Raw genomic sequence first — 14980 nt, 5'->3', positions numbered from 1 at the left:
CCATGGTTTATAATCACTCTTTGTGCTACTTGCTGGTTTTAGCATGTTAATCTGACCACACCATAGAATTACGGCTGCAGAGCTGACTGAAATGTCTTTTTTACTTTTTAATTTCTTTTCTCCATTCTCCAGGGATATTAGCTTGTAAAGTTTAGTTTATAATTTATGATACCTCCAAGGGGGCATTATCAGAGATTCTTCTCTGGGAGCGTGTACTTTTTCCCCTGCATGATATTAATCAATCTTATCCCTTTACAACATGTGCCGTACGTGTACATGTCTCTCCCTTTTTGTTAATTATTCTAATTTACTGAGATAATGACTTTTGACCTTTCATTGGCAACATAATCATCAACATTAACAGAAATAAACACTTGAAATAGATCACTCTGTAATGACTCTATATAATATATGAGTTTCACTTTTTGTATTGAAGAACTGAAATAAATTAACTTTTTGATGATATTCTAATTTTGTGAGAAGCACCTGTATACATATAACATTAACATCTAATATAAACTGTCAAGTTGACCCTCAGTGATAGCAAACACTGTAAAAGTATTGTGCAATTTTTGTACATCGATACCCCATATGTTGGATAAAACTACTGTTTGGGCACACGGCAGGGTTTGGAAGGGAAGGAGCACCATTTGGCTTTTTGAATGCAAAAATGGCTGGAATTGACAGAAGACGCCATGTCACTTTTGGAGAGCCCCTGATGTGCCTAAACAGTGTAAACTCCCCCCCTCCCCACAAGTGACCCCATTTTGGAAACTAGACTCCTCAAGGAATGTATCTAGATGTGTGCTGAGCACCTTGAACCCCCAGGTGATTCACAGAACTTTATAACGTAGAGCCGTGAAAATAAAAAATCAATTTTTTTCCGCAAAAATTTACTTTTAGCCCCACATTTTTTATTTTCACAAGGGTAACAGGAGAAAATGGACTCTAAAATATGTTGTGCAAGTGACCCTATTTTGGAACCTACACCCCCTCAAGGAATTCATCTATGGGTGTACTGAGCAGTTTTAACCTACAGGTGATTCACAAAACTTTATAACTTCTAGATGTGAGAACAAAAAAATTAAATTTTTCCACTAAAATACTGTTCTAGCCTCAAATTTGTAATTTTCACAATGGGTAATAGGAGAAAATGGACCCTATAATTTGTCATGCAATTTCTCCCCAACCCGATGATACCCCATATGTGGTTGTATACTACTGTTTGAGCACATGGCAGGGATCGGATGGGAAGGAGCGCTACTTGGCTTTTAGAATGCAGATTCCATTTGAATAGATTGTGGGCTCCATTAGGTGAGCCCCTGAGGTGCCGTAAAAGCAGAAACCACCCCAGGTGACCCGATATTGGAAACTTCACTGCCTAAGGAATTCATCTATGGGTAGTGAGTATTTGAACCCATAGGTGCCTCACAGAATTTTATAACATTGAGACATGAAAATATGACATTTTTGTGGTAAAAATGTAATTTTTGTATTTGCTGCAAACTTGTCAGGTACACAAGAGTTAATAGGTGAAAATGGACCCCATAATTTATTGCACAATTTCTCTTGAACACGTCAGGGCTGAGAAGGCAGGAGAGCTATTTGGCTTTTGGAGCACAGATTTTGGTAGAATAGTTTGTGGGCGACATTTGCGGAGCCCCAAAGGTGCCAGAAGAGGAGAATAACCCCAAAAGTGACCCTATTGTCGAAACTGCACCTCTCAATGAATTCATCTATCTATTTTGTAACATCCACGCCAGGCTTTATTCTGAATTGCAAATATGCCAGTTTAGTGCCCATACATTGTGCCCCCATATATTGTAGCGCCCCCATGCATTGTGCCCAGCTTGTGCTTCTGGAGATGCACACCCCATAAATTGTTAAGTGCACACTCCCCACTACAATAATGCCAAACATGTGGCCGCTTACTGCAGTTTAGGCACAGTGGGGCTCAGAAGGTGGGGGCATTTAGATTTGGGAGCACAGAATTCACTGGATTTTATTTGAGGGGGTGGGAGCCATGTCGCTTTTCTAGAGTCTTTGTTCTACCAGTAACATGGGAGTTCCTATTGTTTCAGTGACCCATGATGGACCAGAGTGGGGGCTGACTTTGTGCGGGATAAATTAGGGGTTTTATTGGTAACATTTTGGGGTACATAATATTTTTCGATCGCTTCCAGAATAAAGCTGGGATCATATTCTTGTGTTCTACGCTGAGCACTTACATCGGGGTTTCCATGTAAATCTCACAAAAACGCGATTCAGACGAAACCCCCGACGAAGCCACCCACCATAATGAGGCAAATGCAGACACTTTGGAGTCGCTTTGGTGTCTGCTCCGGTGGTATCCATCTTTTTAGGTATGCACAGATCTGTGGTCGCCTACACCTGTGCCCTACAAGACACCTAAAATGATGGGTCACCGCCGGAACAGAGACCAGTCCAAAGTGACTCCATCTGCCTCATAAGTGAGTGGTCCCATCTGGGGTTTTGTTTGAATCGCGTTTTTGGAGAAACTGCGACGTAAGCGCTCAGCGGAGAGTGCAGGATAAATCTGAGCCGAGCCTTATTCTGATCTTAGGGAGGTAGAATGAACATATAGACAGCAGTAGAAGAATGGTCTTTATTTTTATTTTTGCGTGGTTCACCATGCGTTATAAGTGATAAGGCGGATTTACTTTTTGGGTCGGTGTGATTACAAAGATACCAGTTTACAGAGATTCCAGATTTATATGTTTTTTTTGGGGGGTTTTGCTGATGTCACACAGTGAAAATCCTTTTCTATAAAAAGTATTTTTTTTCATTGCCATATTCTGAGAGCTGTAACTTTTTTATTTTTTTGGTGAACTGCACTGTATGAGGGCTTATTGTTTCCAGGACGAGTTGCAGATTTTTTGGTACCATTTTGGGGCACATAATAATTTTTTACTACTTTTTATTCAGATTTTTCAGACACAGAATAAACAAAAACCAGCAATTCAGTTATTGTTTTTATTTTTTATTTTTTTATTCACTGTGCAGTAAAAGTGATAAGACCGAATTGTTTGTCGGGTCTGTATGAGTACAGCGATACCAGATTTCTATTTTTTTTATGATTTGATATTTTTACAGACTAAAAACTATATTTTACAAAAATTAATTTGTTTTTGCATCGCCATACTCTGAGAGCTGTAACTTTTTAATTTTTTTGTCAAATGAGCCATATAAGAGGTTTTTTTTTGCAGCACGGTTTGGCGTTTTCATTTATACTATTTTTTCTTACATTTGACTTATTGATCACTTTTTATTTACTTTTTTGTGAGTCACTATGATGAAAAAGTGTCATTTTTGGCGTGTTTTTCATTTTTTTTACGGCGTTAAATAACATGCCAGTTTTATAGAGCGGTTCGTTCTGGACAAGGCAATACCAATTATGTGTACATTTTTTGTTTATTTTTATTTTTTCTCAAACACTGCGTTTTTTGTAGCAAAACGGATTTTAGTGATTTGTGTGCATTATTTTTTGTGTTTTTTTAACTTTTATACATATTTTGTTTCACTTTTTTTTTACTTTTTCACTTAGTCTCACTATGGGACATGTACAGTACAGACCAAAAGTTGGACACACCTTCTCATTTAAAGATTTTTCTGTATTTTCATGACTATGAAAATTGTACATTCACACTGAAGACATCAAAACTATGAATTAACACATGTGGAATTATATACTTAACAAAAAAGTGTGAAACAACTGAAAATATGTCTTATATTCTAGGTTCTTCAAAGTAGCCACCTTTTGCTTTGATGACTGCTTTGCACACTCTTTGCGACGCAGAAAAGGTGAACGGATGGACTCTACACCGTGAAGCATGGAGGAGGAGGTGTGATGGTGTGGGGGTGCTTTGCTCGTGACACTGTTGGGGATTTATTCAAAATTGAAGGCATACTGAACCAGCATGGCTACCACAGCATCTTGCAGCGGCATGCTATTCCATCCGGTTTGCATTTAGTTGGACCATCATTTATTTTTCAAAAGGACAATGACCACAAACACACCTCCAGGCTGTGCAAGGGCTATTTGACCAAGAAGGAGAGTGATGGGGTGCTACGCCAGATGACCTGGCCTCCACAGTCACCAGACCTGAACCCAATCGAGATGGTTTGGGGTGAGCTGGACCGCAGAGTGAAGGCAAAAGGGCCAACAAGTGCTAAGCATCTCTGGGAACTCCTTCAAGATTGTTGGAAGACCATTTTCGGTGACTACCTCTTGAAGCTCATCAAGAGAATGCAAAGAGTGTGCAAAGCAGTCATCAAAGCAAAAGGTGGCTACTTTGAAGAACCTAGAATATAAGACATATTTTCAGTTGTTTCACACTTTTTTGTTAAGTATATAATTCCACATGTGCTAATTCATAGTTTTGATGCCTTCAGTGTGAATGTACAATTTTCAAAGTCGTGAAAATACAGAAAAATCTTTAAATGAGAAGGTGTGTCCAAACTTTTGGTCTGTACTGTATACTTTTCACTTTGATCACTGGTCTGATATACTGCAGTACTCGTGTACTGCAGTGCATGAGAGCAGTCACTGAGTCACTGACTCAGCCTGTGAGAGCCAGTTTATAGCTGGATCTCACAGTCCATCACATGACCTCAGGATACCATGGTAACCATCGAGACCCCTGATTCTCATCACGGGGGTCCGATGGTTACTAAAGAAGTCACAATTGTCAGTGGTATTTAAGGGGTTAATTGGCCCCGATCACCTTCAAAAAAAGCTGGGGCCGATACCGCAGGGTGTCAGCTGTCATATACAGCTGACACCTACCAGAAATTCGGCTGTGAGGTGGCGCTGTTCTATTATTCCTCAGCATCGTGAAAAAGCGGCGCTAAGGTATAAGTACCCTTAACGACCTCCGTGAAAAAGCATATTGACGGTCGTTAAGGGATTAAAGGGGTTATCCACTACCGACACCAACCAGTTACCAGTGGTAAGCAAATTCCAACCGGGTGCCTCTAGTAGTCACTTACAATCCAAATCTGGAGGTGCTTTTTTACTACGAAAAAGATGCACGATTACAATCCATATTTCCAGACCCTCCACTTTTGTGTTTTAGGCAGCCCCCAAATCTAAGAAGCATCATTGTCACAAGCTCCCTATCCTCTCCAACAGCTCCAGAAACCTTTCCCTGCAACAAGAAAAAAATGTAAACCCTGTCCATCCCCAACTCACATCAGGAGTACAAGATCCCAGGTACTTTCATCTGCATCACATGTAATGTGGTGTATTTAATTATATGTACCAAATGTCCAACTGTGGGTCTGTATGTAGGGGAGACAGGGCAAAAACTTAGAACAAGGATGAATTCTCATTGTCACACAATAAAAAAAAGAATAGATGTACCTGTGGCCAAACATTTTTGTATTCCTGATCACAGCATCATGGACATGAAATTACTTGTGGTATTAAAGGGTAACTTCAAATCTCAAAGAGACAGGAGAGTCTGGGAATACAAACTAATGACAACCTTTGACATAAACAGTGCTGGAATGAATGTGTGGCATGGATTTAGGTTTTTCTATATCAACCAAATAATGTACTCCTCAGACCTTATGGGGGCATCACAATCAGAGACCAGACCTCAATCACAGGACAATAAAACTTTCACACTCCTTATCTATGAACTGTTCCAATATTTACAGCCACAACTGTTTATCCCTTTCCCATATTGATAGTTCTGCTTCACGTCACTTGTCTCATCTAATGCATTATTTCTGTGGCTTGTTGTGTATAAATATGTGACTCTTCAGATTTTGTGTTACTATATGCCTGATGAAGAGACCTGAGTAGTCTCGAAAGCTTGCAACTTGTTACCATCTTTTCAGTTAGCCATTAAAAGGTATCAACCACTGAGGACTCTCAAATCCAAATATTTTAGTAGTCAAAAATGTGATGTCTGGCAATTTGACAATAAGTAAATCACAAATAAAACGTTGAACTGCTATGCAATGCTAAACATGATTGTTTTCAATATATATACATAAGTACTGCCTTATACAATACAATCTAAATCGCAAAGTTAGCTAAATAATATATCAAACAATATGTATCCAAGATACCCTGGTCCGTAGTTCATCAAAGTCCATGTCGTAACTAGTACGGTCGTCAACTAACCTCTCAGACTGTTGTTGTGGTCACTGCGTGAGGCCCTAACAGGAATCAATTCTATTTCCCCATTATGTCGCAAGTCTTGCGCTTTAGTACACTGGTGACTCCCTGCACTAACAAGCTATTCTGGCTTCCTCTGTCTCCTAGAAAGCAGCCAAAATCCCTTCGGTACTATTGTATAGGCCTCCTGGCCTCAGTTCAATTCAGCGTCCCTTTAAGTAGGCTACCTTGCACTTCCGCTTACGCAATTGATCATCCATTTAAGTAGGCTTCCGGCCCTTTCCGCTCGCTCGATCGATCGTCCCTTTAAGTAGTCTTCCTGCCTTGCAGCTCACCCGATCAAGCGTTCCTTTAAGTAGGTTTCCTGCCCTGCAACCAAAGACCTTGTCCTACCTCGTCACTTGAGTGGATCTCCATTCCGTTAATCAAGCTTCCTGATCTGGGCTAAGGGCCTCGTCCTGCTGCTCTCACTTTCTTTAAGCCAGTTTAGTTAACTCTGTACATCTGAATTGACACAAGTCTGAGTGATGACTCATTTTCTGCCCTGACCTCAGGGGTTTTTTTACATTTTCTAACTGCATCACATATGTCACAGTAGATCACATGTCCCTGTGCCTCTTGTCTCTCTCCTTCCCCCATGCCATCAAGGTTCTCATTCTAGTTCCTCCATTGGTGTGTTAATTCGCATCTCTTTTATCTCTGGCCAGTAGATGGCAACATTCGTCCGTACAAGTCCCAATGTGCATTCTTGGTGTGTGAGTCACTCCCTTACATGTCCAAAAATGCTCATTCATCGTGCATCGAACCGATTAGGCAAGCGAAAAAATTCTTGGTAATTTTTAAAAAAATTGTGTAATGTAAATGGAGATGAATTGACTGATCAAAAGGGAGGATTAGAAATCCAAGTACTAAATTGGGTTGACCATGTTCCAAGACAATAGTTCAGTAGCAGTTGGAGCATTGGAATGAGGACATATTCGCAGATGGAGCGAGTACAAATTTGTAAAAAGCAAACATATTTTTGCTTCGTTAATGCAATTAAATATTCTTTATACAGCATCAACGGAAATGTTAATGTTTTGTACGGTACTTTATTTATCTATTCCAAATCAAAATATCACTTATGGAGTTTGAACGTGAACATATAACTACACTTCAGTGCATGATGTTCGATATTATGATGTAACGATCGCTAATCAACCATTTTATTCACAATTCTCCTCCTGTGTAATCACTTGTCTGATGCTTACTAGTTGTGCGTTACGATCGCATTGTTCATCGTTTAAACAATTATCCGTTTGTGTAAATGAAACCTAAGACCAAGGTCAGACTTGCGTATGCTTAATCATCTGTTTTTCATCCAATTTTTTACATCCGTCTGACATCCAGCTTCTACAAGAATAATTTATTAAGCACACTCAGGTCTATAGAGACACAGAGTATCTTCGGCATGCTTGGAAAATATGTTTTCGTTGCCGTGGCTACATGTCTCGCGGCTGTTAGACAAGGCGACCAGGGTGTGCACATTTCCTCCATTAATACGTCTTCATTTTCCATTTCAGCGGACATAGTAGTGGGTGGGGAAACTGAGACTATTCTGGTTTTGGTGGATAGTGGAGCTGGATTCAGTTTGGTGGGTGCTCGCTTTGCTCAGTCCCATGGTCTTATTTTTAGGACACTAGCGAGCTCCATTCCTATTTTTGCAATTGATTCCGCTCCCTTTGGCCAGAGGAATTCGACACAATTCGTAGATAATGTGAACTTGTGCATAGGGACTCTACATAGTGAGTTCCTGTCATGCTATGTCTTGGAGGGTCTGCCTACGCCCATCGTCTTAGGCCTTCCCTGGCTGAACAAACACAATCCGGTCATAGATTGGATGTCCAGAGAAGTAGTCACTTGGGGCAAATTTTATGAGAATGGTTGCTTGGGTGCTACTATCTCTGCCATCTTGATGAAACCTACCCCTCTTTCTCTAGTGGAGGTAGCTAAGGTGCTACCAGAGAATAGGGGTGAGACTCTAGCCATACCCAAGGTTAACTCTAGACCTCAGTGTCCTGCCAGTAGGATTGGTCACGGGGGGTGCTTCTTACCACTGAGTTTTCTAAGGGTAGGAGTTTTGTGATACGGGGGGACGCCTCCATTGTCGGTCCTGCAAGGAAAGTACCATCTGGTTCCAAACGTACGTGTGGTAATTAACATTCAGGACTGGACCTATGTGTGAATGAGTACATGTGGGTGTCCTGTAAAGACATCAGGTGGAAGTACGCTTCGGGGACTCTAGGTTCTAGGGTGATCGGTCTGTAGAGGGTTACGGCCGTTCTCAGCCCTAGGAAATTCCAGTTGGAGTTACCCCTAATGATGCGTTTCCTTAACGTATTCCACGGGTCGTCGCTTAGGAGATTTGTCGCGCCTCCAGAGCCTACGTCATCACCAGTACCGTCGGTCTGCATTGGCCGAAACCTTGAGGACCAAGGGTGTACGGAGATGAATACTGGTGTTTCGTGGTGTTTCCGCTGTATGTCATTTCTGGACAAGTCCGGTCTTGAGGATCCAGAGGCCCCTCATAGAAAGGGGAGGACTGTCACAAACAATTTGGGGATTTGTGGCAGCTCTGGGTATGTTGTAATTTAAATGTAGTTTTTTCCTTTTGCTTCAGCAAAGGTTAATCTTAGTCTCTTGCTGGCAACCTTTTGTTAGCGGTCAGCTAATGCTGGTTGGTGCCTCTCCCACCTCCCTTTAAATAGCCACATAATCCATCAGCTGACTGCCAGTTATAGTTCATTCTATGCTGACCTCTTTGAAGGAGCCAGTCTCTGGAGAAGCTGTGGTGTTCATTGCAGTTGCAGCAGTGAAGTTTCCTTCACAGGCTTAGCACGTGATCGCACACGGGGGGGAGGACCCATCTAGGGACATTAGGGAAGCTTAGGGTTAGACAAAGGTTTGTGTCAGGAGGCATCCCTTCCCTCGTTCCCTACCGCTAGGGCCTTCCACTCCCTATATCATCCCGTTGCATCCGTGTGTTGTGCCGTCCGTCATACATCTCCTTGTCCACCTGTGACACCTAGTTACGCCTCATCAGAAGTTTTTCAATAGGAAAATGTTTTAATCCCTCCAACTTTTTCATTTGCATTGCCCAAGTTTAGTTATCATCACTGATTAGACTGTCTCTTACCCCATGTGCAGAGCATCGCAGGACCTAAGGTATCCATGGTTATGACCATTATCAACCAGCTGTCACTATATCAGTGGTTGTAACCATGGATACCTAAGGTCCTGCCATGCACTGCACATGGGGTAAGCAACATAGCTGATCAGAAAAACTAGTACTACATTTCTAATTGGAGGTATTTGCTAATATTATTATTATTACACCTACTACATATTGGGATAGGGTCTTGGAGATGTGAATATCCCTTTAAGGACTTTTTTGTGTGAAAATGATTCAAGGGATATTTGGCAAGTCATGTGAGTTGAAAATATTAGTGTATGTAATAGTACAAACATACAGAGAATTGAGAAATGTGAAGACAAGTCCCTTGTCTAGTTCAGGGCTTGACAGATTGGTGCATGACCCATGAGATTTATGTTCACTGTTTCTTAAAACCTTTTTTTTATGTCATTCTCCAACCCCAAAAGGCCAATATTCTGTGTTTGGTTATTATTTGTATATATTATGTTTACTAGAGGTGAGCGGATCTTTTAAAATTTTAATTCGTTGGCTTCGCTGACCGGAAAATCCGTAAGATGTCACAGCTGCAAGGCATTATGGGGAAGCTCGAGGACCCATGCAAGAAGACATTAGCCCACTCTCAGATGCTTCAGAAGTGTCCGAAATGGCGCCAGGCACGTTTTTTATTTTTGCGAATCGTGTATCAAATCTCAAATTGTTCAAATTTGCATTAAACCATTAATTTCAGTAAATTTGACACATATTAATCTGCTCATCTCTATTGCTTACAGATAGGTCAGTGTTTTTTGAGTGGGGTCTTTTCTGCAACTGACTTGTAGTTCCCTGGGCTAAAAATTTTGGAAAACACTGACTTTAATGAATGTTGATTTTATGTTTTTATTCACAGCTGAACCCACCATGCAACAAGTTGTACCCACCACGCAACAAGTTTACAGCACAGTTCCAGAAAAAGATGATGAACTTCTTAAAGGTCTTAAAATATTTCTCTATCTATCTTAAGCTGACCAGACAAATCGCAGAATTACGGATTGTTGCAATGATGATTAGAATCAGTTGTTTCCTGTCGCCGGCCGGAGTTCTCGGATGCTTTCAGAGCAGCTTCGGCAAAACTATAGTGGCCGTGGATAGGGGATGGATCTGTAGTACCCGGTCACTATAGAAATGGTGGAGCTGCTGTGTTCTGTCAGCATCCGAGAACTTTCAGAGCTTGTAACGGATTGTCAAAGGGAGTGCCAGGTGTCACACCCCCACCAATCAGATGTTGATGGACTATCATGAGGATAGGCCATTAATAAAAAAGTAGTAGCCAACCTCCTTAAATGACATATCTCAAACTGTATCGTCAGCTTTTGCAAAAAATTCCAGGCCCCTTGGCCGCTGTTTGCCAATACAGCCAGGAGAAAAACTAAGTACAACCTCTTTGAATTATACAATTTTACTTATCAAAGTATTTTTTTTAAAAATCAACACTTGACAAATTCTGAATTCTTGCAAAAGCTTGGACCAAAATACGAAAGCAGTGTGTGAAAAACTAAGAACACCCCATGAATCGATAGCGTGCAAAAACTTAAAGTAATCGTTTTCTGTATGACTATCAGTCTCTGACATTGTTCTGGGGGGAATTTTGGCACAGTCTTCTTAACAACATTACTTAAAGGGGTTTTCCCACAAACGAAAGTTCATTTTAATCAATAGATCTTGGAATAATAATAACTTCCACAATTGGATGTGTTTAAATAAAATGTTCCTGTGCTGAGATAATCTTATAAATGTTCCCCTGTGTAATGGCTGTGTCTGATTGAGCAGGAACATGGTCTGATCACACCACAGCTCCTGGACAGGGGAGGATGCAAAAGAGTATACAGACATTACAGCACGGGATCACAGCTGATTCTTTCTGTGAGATAAAACATTTCCCTGCCTGTTTTTAAACAATGTTTATTGCAAAGAAAGAATCAGCTGTGATCCCCTGCTGTAATGTCTGTATACTCTTTTTCTCCCCCCCTGCCCAGGAGCTGTGGTATGATCAGACCATGTTCCTGTACGGTCAGACACGGCCATTACACAGTACACAGCAGGGGCACATTTATAAGATTATCTCAGCACAGGAACATTTTATTTAAACACATCCAATTGTGGAACTTATTATCATTCCAATATCTATTGATTAAAATGAACTATTGTTCATGGGAAAACCCCTTTAAGTCCATTGGGTTTCATGAGCATTTGTTTATGCACATCTCTCTTAACCCCTTTTCGACATTGGACATACTGGTTCATCCAGTTTCAGGTCCCTATGTATGGAGTTGACTGATGAGCTAATCCCACACCATACCAGGCAGATGCTGACTGTGTTACACTGCAAGTATCTTCCCTAAGACAATAAGGCCATGTTCACACGTTCAGTATTTGGTCAGTATTTTACATCAGCATTTTTAAGCTAAAACCATGAGTGGAACAATCAGAGAAAAAGTATAATAGAAACACGTCACCAATTCTGTATTTATCACCCACTCCTGGTTTTGACTTACAAATATTGATGCAAAATACTGACCAAATACTGAACGTGTGAACGTGGCATTAATAGAAGCAATTAGGAGTAGTGCTCTGATCAATGCCCTTAACCCCTTAAATGCTAGTGTCAATTTCTGACCGCGACATTTATAGCATGCAGTTTGATGGGTTCACTATTCCAGGCGCCGATTTCCCACCCCATTTTTGGACACAATCCGTTAAAGTCCCCAAAGTTTATTAAATAATTAAATATGAAAAAAATGCTTTAAAAAAAAAAAAATGAATCCCACCCATTTTCCCCCATTAAAAAATAAAGAATAAAAAAATACATATTTGCTGCATTCGTAAAATATAAAATGAATTATCCGAATGGTAAGAATCATAAGAAGAGAAAAAAGGAATGCGAAATGCTAGAATTTAGCATGTTTGGATGCTTCAGCTCCACCAAAAAATGCAATAAGAAGCTATCAAAATGTCGTATGTGCCCCAAATTATATCAATAAGCACGTCAGATCACTATGCAAAAATCAAGCCGACATACAGCTTCATCGACAAAAAAGCTAAAAAGTAACAAGTTTGCACGAAATGGCGACATAATCTACTTTATTTTTTTTTACAAATTTCTGAATTTTTTTCACCACTTAAGTAAAGAAAAACTATACAAGTTTGCTACCACTGTAGTACTGACCTGAGGAATCATGTTTTCTGTTTTTTTTTAATCAAAAAACGAATTACTTAAAAACAATCCACAAAAACTATGCCAGTATGTATGTAACTATGTATTTTTTCTCTTGGAATTCTTTTATTGTTTTCCCATACATAGTATGTTAAACTAATGGTATATTGAAATCTTCAACTTGTCCTGCAAAAAAACAAGCCCTCATATAGCTATGATGACAGAAAAATAAAAAAGTTATGGCTCTTAGGAGGAGAGGAGGAAACAAAAAGCACAAAAAAGAAAGTTGACAATAGCAGGAAGGGCTTAAAGGGCTTCTCCAAGAATGTGAAAAAATGGCCCCTGTTACATATTTCAAACTGCATCCCGTCCAAGTCATGTTACATGGTTACATAGATTGAATGAAGATTACAGTCCATCAATTTCAACCTTCGTCTCCCAATTGTATATTTTGTCACTAATTTAACTATAACCCACAATGTTATGTGTACTAAAGGATTTTGTCGAAACCCGGGATCAGACCAGAGACATTTAGATCTTCAGTCTAACGCTCTCCCAAATGATGGGTTGCAGACTGAAGAAACATTGCATGAGACTTGTCTCAGCTGTCAGAGGAGTAGCATCGTGAGCAATCATACCTCACTCAGCCATCAAGTAAGGCTGTAATAGGTAAAAAAAAAAAAATCAGAGGAACGAGGAGACATTTGGCACTTCCATCCAATTATTACAAAAATGTAAAACTTTATTAGAAAAACATAAAAACTTGGAATTCGATTCACATGTTAAAACCTGACGTGTTTCTGATGCACACCAGTAGACAAATTGAATAAGTCCAAAACTAATCAGAACGTGAAATTAAAATACTAACATTTAGAAAACCTTAATGCCGGTGTGTACATCGATTGGGTTGGGCTAGATGTACATAATGTAATTGATGACAGCGGTATCGAGGCAGATATATGACACAACAAAATATAAAACAAAAAATATCCAACGGAATATAAAACAACCATAATAGTAATAAACAAAAAAAAACTTTCATCAATTGCGATTCACACCATGTGGTTTATTGTGTAGAGTGTTGCTCATGTAGTATGCCTTATGTTGGATGCATGACATGTAAGTTGATAAAACATATCTCAGAGCATGTAGCTAATAGTCATATTAACAATAGCAGGTACTCTGGAGCGTTAAAACACCTCACCACCATTCCTAAAGGTGACATGTCACAATTTCTGTTCTTTGGTTTAGAGAAAGTGAAGTGTCCTTCCAGAGGTGGCAATTACAAGAGGTATTCTGGATTTTGAGTTTAAAGAGGTTGGTCACTACTTTTACATTGATGGCCTATCCTTAGGATAGGTCATCAATGTCTGATTGGCCGCGGTTCGACACCCGGCACTCCCGCCGGCCAGAAGTACTTACTTGCCAAGCTTGGCCATCTACTTGTAGTGGCCGAGTCTTAAAACTACACATCCGCCTCCTATGCTAATCAATAGGAGGCAGATGTGCGGTACTCCGTGTCAGCCACTACAGGTTGCCGCCGGCACCGATAACAGCTGATTGGAGGGGGTGCCGGGTGACAGACTCCGGCCGATCAGACATTGATGGCCTATCCCAAGGATAGGCCATCACTGTAAAAGTAATGGACAACCTCCTTAAATACAAAATTTCCACATGGGATGAATTATAAAAATGATTTGTTTTACATTTATTGAATTTCATTTGTTTGTTCATTTTTTTTTTGTATATTACTATTACGGTTGTTGGATATTTATTGGTTTATATTTTGTGTCATGTATCTGCCTCGATACCATTATCATCAAATGCATTATGTGCAGTATCCAGCACAATATAAAACAACCATAATAGTAATATACAAAAAAAACTGTGACTAACTGTATAATCATGTGAAACAATGTTACCGTCAGGTGAGCAACTGTGCCCAAACAACTGGATCTGCCCATCAAATGTAACCTGTGAAAAGAAAACGGCATGCCGCTGCAAAAAAGATTACTACCAATGTAAAAAAAAGGGCGTCAGAATTTGTAGAGGTGAGTGGATTTCTTCTCATTACTCCTAGTGCAGAGTCTCACCATGCGCATACTGGTCATATACAGGTGCATCTCACTAAATTAGAATATCATCAAAAAGTTAATTTATTTCAGTTCTTCAATACAAAAAGTGAAACTCATATTATATAGAGGTCCCAGAGTCTGGAGGAAGAGTGGAGAGGCCACAATCCAAGCTGCTTGAGGTCTAGTGTGAAGTTTCCACAATCAGTGATGGTTTGGGGAGCCATGTCATCTGCTGGTGTAGGTCCACTGTGTTTTATCAAAACCAAAGTCAGCGCAGCCGTCTACCAGGACATTTTAGAGCACTTCATGCTTCCCTCTGCCGATAAGCTTTTTGGAGATGGAAATTTCATTCTCCAGCAGGACTTGGCACCTGT

At 40.1% G+C, this 14980-nt stretch overlaps 1 protein-coding gene across 3 annotated transcripts in view; it reads left to right on the top strand.

Annotated features, from left to right (window-relative positions):
* LOC141166804 (adhesion G protein-coupled receptor E3-like) overlaps nt 1–14980 on the top strand; it is a 212453-nt gene that overhangs the window by 40721 nt on the left and 156752 nt on the right. For all 3 annotated transcript variants that reach the window (XM_073653855.1, XM_073653854.1, XM_073653853.1), the window contains 2 exons: nt 10228–10311; nt 14460–14582. In XM_073653855.1, coding sequence (XP_073509956.1) covers nt 10228–10311; nt 14460–14582 — 207 coding nt within the window. The remainder of the gene's footprint in view (nt 1–10227; nt 10312–14459; nt 14583–14980) is intronic.

This window comes from Phyllobates terribilis, unplaced genomic scaffold, assembly GCF_046119375.1.
Source record: "Phyllobates terribilis strain yellow unplaced genomic scaffold, ASM4611937v1 Scaffold_11__3_contigs__length_659146591, whole genome shotgun sequence".
Lineage (NCBI taxonomy): Eukaryota > Metazoa > Chordata > Amphibia > Anura > Dendrobatidae > Phyllobates > Phyllobates terribilis.
Note: the sequence above shows the minus strand (reverse complement) of the source record. Positions and strands in the feature narration are given on the sequence as shown.